General features: G+C 35.3%; 1 protein-coding gene across 1 annotated transcript; it reads left to right on the top strand.

Moving 5' to 3' along the window:
- Positions 1-633: 633 nt before the first annotated feature.
- Positions 634-7,018, top strand: LOC113507010 (thioredoxin-related transmembrane protein 1-like; the record flags this gene model as incomplete). Its single annotated transcript, XM_026889867.1, has 3 exons — positions 634-815; positions 6,499-6,666; positions 6,998-7,018. Coding segments are annotated over exons 1-3 (341 nt in total), but the record flags the coding sequence as incomplete, so codon positions are not given.
- Between the last annotated feature and the right edge of the window lie 8 nt (positions 7,019-7,026).

The raw sequence follows: 7,026 nt of genomic DNA, 5'->3' as shown, positions 1-7,026 counted from the left end.
ATTTAATGAGTTAGGGTTTTGCACATCGGAGGGAAGATGCGTCCGACTCTGTTATGAGCGAAGTCATAAAACTCAAATCCTATCGAGTGGTGATGGTGCCCTGCCAGAACTGACGCTTCATCAACTAAGTGGGTAAGCTTTAATATCAGATTTTTCCATTTAAGATATGAGTCAGTGGTATGAAATTCCCTCTTGAAGGTGTCGTAACTAACACGGCGTTACGTAAAAGATGTATCACCTTTTACAAATTAACAGTAGGTAAAAAGAAATAGGTGCTTGAATACTATTATCAGGGTAGTGGCAAGTAAAGCAAGTACTTCATACATACAACATAGTAAGTTGTCTAATAAGAACTGAAATCACACAGCTAGCGACATCTATACCTGACTTGTCGCAACTATAGAGAGAGTTCCTATTGGCGTTCCTTCCTTGTTATCTAGATGGCAGCAGCTGCTTTGCTATAATTTTTTTAACAAAAAATGTACGCTATCAAGTTCGTTACTTGATTCATAATAAATATGAATAAACAATAAACCGTTGGCCTACAAAAAATAGTAATAATTTAATCTACCAAAACCTTGCAATTAAAAGTGCTTACCACACTATCCTTAATAGTAGCAAAGCAATCGATTGCGCATTGGCAACATTGCATCAAAATCAAACATGGCGCGCGTACACACGGTTCCGCAATTTTTACATTTTTTCCTTTATTTCTCATTTGTATTATGTTGTTTTACTAGTTTTGTGAGTGCCAATCGCGAGTTAGATGAAGACAATTGGAAGGAAATTCTTGAAGGAGAATGGATGGTCGAGTTGTAAGTATTCTTTTTGCTAGCCGGTTCCGACCAATTTACGAGAACGTGTCAGATTTTTTCTCGCTTATTTAGGTGTGAATTATGGTATTGGTTGTTCAAATAAGCCTTGGGATCGTGAGGAAAAGCTGTAATACTGATTTTCTCTTAGATATTTTTGTGGAATTAGTTTGTTTATGGTGTGATTTTCGTGTGGTACAACCCACTCGGTTAGAGTTCAATAACCACTACAAGGTCGCTAAGGTCTATGTAAAAGAACCGTTTTGAAAAGTGTGACGCATTGTCTATTGTTGGTACAAGTCTTGGTGTCTAAACCTCTGCATAAATTGTGTATTGCATGTAAAATTCAGCTTCCATTTTGTCTAAAACCGCTCATGACTATGTTTGAACCCCATGCTATCGTTTTATAAGTAGAAATAATCGTATAAGAACTTTATTGGAAATTAAAAAGGTCCCTATTAAAATGTTAATCACCTTGTTTGTATGACTATCGAGGAACATAATAGGTATTTTATCACCAAAATAATGTAAATGCATAAAATATAATGAAATATTATTTTTAGCTTTTAAAATATTTTACTTGCTAACTTAACTTCCTACAAAATAAGCAAGTAAATATTGTATTTTTCAGTTAAACCCACTGTTTTCCAATAAATAACTTTTTTTAAAACTTGCATATGAAAACTGAATTAAGTTTATTGTTTATAGCTATATTCATTAACTTAACAATAGAACATGTGTTTACCTAATAACTTAAATTAAAACTATAAATTGATATACATAGACCAATTTTATGAAAAACAACAAGTAAACCTACCTGTTACATATTTAGCTACCTGTTATAATTCAATGTTGTGTGATGAAACAACACCAAACAGGTTGTTACAAATTAGCCATACAACATGAGTCACCCTGCATTTTGAAAGTAGCCAGGCAGCCAGAATGAAATTACATCATTCATCCATACATAAATGTTAATTTTCATACTTAGTCATGCAACTTGCATAAGTCCTATATCTAGAGTTGATTCATACGTCTTACACATTCTATTATATTATCTTTAGACGATTATGACCCTTAAATGACTGATTTAATGTATGTTGTCATTTAAAATAGAAGTTTCTAGATAATCAATGAAAATAGCAACAAAGATAAACATTGCTATAAGTCAATACAGTAATAAAAAAGGTTTCCTTTTCTAACTAAACCAAAAATGTAGTTAAAATACAATGTTATTTTATTGTCAGTAATACAATACAATACTGAATAAATGAGGAAGAGTTGCTTTTGTTACTTTGTATAAAAATAAACAATAAGTTATGTGACACCTCATATTACTGTTTTTAACCAACTGGAAAAAGATAAAGCACATTGTTACCATTCTTGTGTGTTAGGGACGAAATAATGTAGATTCACCTAACAAAAGAGTTTATTTATATATTTAGTACTCAAATACCTTATTGCGTTCAACAATATGCAATCTTAGGTAGTGAAACTTTTCATGTACAATTTGTAGTCCCTGTTGGCATTGTTATTGGGCACATTACCTACAGTCTGAACTTAAAAAAAGGTAGTGACTTTGTGCCAGCATTTCTCCTGAAGGTTTTAAGATTTGCATTATTTTCTTAGCAAATTAGGAGAGTATATATAAAACAACATTCACCGTATTAAAGAATAAATAAGTCTTTATGATACACCATAGGAATTACATCAGTTAAATAAACAATGGCAGTCTTATTGCTAATAGCAATGTCTTCCAGACATCCATCCAACTTATTTATAAATATCACTTTGATAGGCATAACTCATTTTTCGCCTTGGTTTTATAGGCAGTAGATAATACATTGTTATCAGAAGCCAATATGACCTGTTTTATATATTTATAGTGATAAAAATGTTTACTAACATAAATAACTTACACCTGCACAGAGACTACTAATAACAACTCTTATCTATACAAGTTAAAATACCCAGACAAGTAACGTCTGAGGTTAACGAACCTTCCACTAATGTCCAATTAATGATATTTTCCTTATTAAACTAAAAATTACTTAACCACAAAACTGGTTATATGGAATTGATATGTTGAGTAGCAAAAACTAAATGTGAATCGGCTATATCTGATATACCACGACGACAATTGAGTTGGCAAATTGAATAATTATTTTAATCACACCTTTTATAGGATGTTTTTTCAACTACAAGTAATAAGACTGCTGTTACATGAGCCAACGCAAGTTTTCGATTGCTTACTTTATTCAGTTCCTGGGTTTAAGCAGTTAGCCTGTTTATCATCATCGGTCTAGCCTTTTCCCAACTATGTTGGGGTCGGCTACCAGTCCAACCGGTTTCAGCTGAGTACCTGTGTTTTACAAGGAGCGACTGCCTATCTGACCTCCTCAACCCAGTTACCTGGGCAACACGACACCCCTTGGTTAGACTGGCTGTCAGACTTTTTTATTCAAGCTTCTGACTACCTGTAACGACTGTCAAAGTTGTAGGAATAACATCCGGGACCCACAGTTTAACGTGCCTTCCGAAGCCTTTTATATTAAGCGTATTTCGGAGCTTTCAGACAAAGCAAAGATAAAAAACTACTGCAGCAACATTCTCAAAAGATGGTTGGACCCCTTTCTTTTGGCTAGAGCACAGATAACTTTACTTACTTTACTTAAGCATCATTCACTAAAGAGGTTTCGGTCTTCCCTTAGTTCCATAAGTTCCGTTGGTCTTATTAAATCTCGCAACTAGAAAATCCTTAACATATGCGACTATAGCATAAGGAATATCGTACTATTATATTTCTTTGGTCTCTGAATTCTTTGGGTATTGCAGACATGAGTCGCCTCGTGTACGCACTTTCTTAAGCACATACCAGACTAACAAAAACTGTTCTTGATACCATTACCATGTTTAATGGACAAAAAATACCCTAATTGAAGTTAGTTTTTTTCGATAGCTAACTTATTGGTGTAGGTATCGTGGTATGGCGCATGTGCAAGTTCTATCCGGGACTAATTTCAGCACCGAACGCTATTTCTAACGATTTTGACTAAAAAGTTCAGAATAAAACTAGTATTAGTTTTTGGTAAGGCTTTTGAATCCTCTTGGACACACGCTCCTTTGAGGAGGTTGGTAGTGACAGACCCTTAATAACTACATCTGAACAAATGCATTTCCAAGTACTTGTTCATAGGTCCGTGCTTTTTAAACGCGACGCTTTTTTATCGAGTAGAGTTACATTTTGAGCGCTGGGCGTTGGGCGCTAAAGGGAATAGTCGTATGAACATGCACTTGGAAATGCATTTGTTCTATTTGAACGCTTTTTTAACGCGCGCCCCAAAAAAGCCCACTTAATTATAACACGAATTATATCTCAAAAAATGTTTCACGTAGATACAGAACAGCTGTTTACAGTGGCGCATACATATGGAACAATACATGTTGTACGTGGCCACAGCCGCTTCCGAACATTGTGTGACGCCGTTCAATTCCCATGATACCCACTAGAATCTTCCAGTGGAAAATATTGAAAGATTACCAAATACCAATACTCTTTGCACTCTTGCATGGTGTAGATTTTGTTAGATTTTCGTTGCAGTAGTGAAAATTAGAATAGCTCGCATGGTTATGTATAGTTCTTAGTATTTAAAATAAGTTCTCGTACTACTTAAACGTTGTGAGACTTTTTTAGCATTTACATATTTAATAGAACTTCTCGTGATGTTTCCGCTCCTATTGGCTATACGTAGCTAAATTTTGTTTATGAGATTGAGAAATAATTGTTTCTGAGATTAACTCCAAAACAAACTGGCTATATTTATTTAATACACCTATAATTTACCTCTATCGTTAAAGTTTACATTAATTGCTTTTACTGGCTGTCTATTTAAAGGTTTTTATTACTAAGGATAGGTTAAATTGCTAACCGTCAATGTCTACAAATAAGGTTAATATCGTATTTAATTATATTTGTTTTGTCTGCAATTCAATAAATTTGCATCAGCCAAGTGCCTAAAGTCAAACCTAGGTCAATATCAATGTTACTGTCAAAGTGGAGATAGCTATTTAATACTTACCACGGTGCTTAACTGTTTACCTTACGTATTTCTTATTCGCGTGGGAGATGTATTAGCATAATAATAATATACAACAACTTTCTCACAACACCATCTAGTCACAAAGTAAGCAAAGCTTGTGCTTATATTTATATAGTACCTTTCGTGTGGATGCATACTTAAATAATAATAATAAATCTTTATTGACATGAAAATTACATGAACCCTGACTCCTGCGCTGTTATTTAAACTGCATGTAAATGATACAACTCAAATTTTTTTTGCAATGATACTCAAGTGTATATCATATCGGGATAGCTTCACTAGTTTCTATTATACCCGGAGTCCTTAATCACGAGCTGGGGATGGGACGAGACGAACTGTCGCCTTTGACCACCGTTGACCGTTAAGTATTGTTTAGCCTAATATGGTATTTGACTTAAGTCTGATCATCATCATCATCTCAGCCTATAGCAGTCCACTGCTGGACATAGGCCTCTCCATTAAGTGTAATAATACATATAAATATGTGTATCCGTCAGATTTCTAAAAAATATTGAATACCTAAGTATTTTTTATTTTATTACTATACATATTTAAAAGTAAGGTAGTGGGGGCTTAAAACATCACTTGCTAGTAAAATGCGTACTGGTAAGTGACGTCACACGAGATTTTGAATCACTGTCTCCCCTTTTTGTTTACGAAATAAGAGAAAAAACCCGTATCCAATATTTTTTTAAGTCTGTCTGATGGACTAATCATTTTTTTTTTGTCAATTACCCTGTTAATCAAATATTTTTTGTCAAATACCCTGTTAATTAAATATTTCCCTGTTCCCATGAATCTTCATCTATCTTGAAAGATCTAGACTCCACTTAAACATTACGTAACGGAATTATTTGCGTGAGAACCGAACAGACTTCGATCGATATCATACCTACCCATATGATGCTATGTTTACTCGTATAACTGTTGTTTTCTTAGTCAATACTAACGTTGTAAAGCTTATGTTGATACAGGCTAGACTTGGTTACCAGTTCTTGCTTGTTTGATTTGATTAGCCGAAATGCTTCTTGAAGAACCATTTAGATTTTGTAAATACATACATTGGTATTAATAGCTAAAGAGAGCTCGTGGCTAAACTACAACTGTACAAGTTGACCAGTCGATATGGTCAATCCGTAGATGGATATCTACCTACGCCTTTACAAGTTCCTTCGTTTTTCGGAAGACACGAAGAAGTTTGGGGCCCGGCCTTTATTAATACATCTTTGACAGTCGTTTCGGGTAGTTGGAAGAAGAAGAAGGCTAGGCTGATGATGAAATAGACGCTATTTTGTAACTAGGCTGAATTTTCTAAACGAAGTTGTTTTCAATTTGACTGAAAACTATATCTGATCTTCTCGAGGGTCTTTTGCCAATGTTATATTGTAGATGGTGAGATTAAAGTGTATTTTACTTCGATTTTATTATTGTACTAGGTTTCGTAATCCAGGTGCTACTTCTAGGTCCGTAACATAACTGTACTCATCTTCTACGCATTTATCCACCCACAATTGAGATTTGTATTTATTAGTTTTCCCATTTTCTTTATGAATTACAAATAACAAGTTTATATTATTTTCCAGTTACGCGCCATGGTGCCCAGCCTGCAAGGACCTGTCGCCTGCTTGGAGGGAGCTGTCCACCCGCGCTACCCGCAAGGCCCTGGGCGTGAGGACAGCTGGTGTCGACGTCACCAAGTCGCCAGGGCTCAGCGGTAGATTCGTCGTCACAGCTCTGCCAACTATATTCCAGTGAGTATCAAGATAACCTTATATTTTTTCATCTTTCTTTAAAATAAGGACTCAGCTCACACAGTAAAGAATTCAATCGTTGTGTCGCGGGGGAGACTACAAACATGCAAATCACACACACAAAGACACCCAGACTCCGAACAAGCGTTCGTGGATCACACAAATGCTTGTCCTACGCGGGGACCGAATCCGCAACACGACACGCACAGTGGGTTTGGTTTGGTGACGTCAACCACTCAGCTATCCATGCAGTCATAGCATATCATATTTTGAACACAAGTAGGAGAAGTACCAAAAAAAACAAAGTCTAACTTACTTTAAATGTTTCCAGTGTGATCGACGGGCGAGTTCCGTCAGTAC

This window comes from Trichoplusia ni, unplaced genomic scaffold, assembly GCF_003590095.1.
Source record: "Trichoplusia ni isolate ovarian cell line Hi5 unplaced genomic scaffold, tn1 tig00000221, whole genome shotgun sequence".
In the NCBI taxonomy this organism is placed as follows: domain Eukaryota; kingdom Metazoa; phylum Arthropoda; class Insecta; order Lepidoptera; family Noctuidae; genus Trichoplusia; species Trichoplusia ni.
The sequence above is the reverse complement of the archived record's forward strand: the minus strand, read 5'-3'. Positions and strand labels throughout refer to the sequence as shown.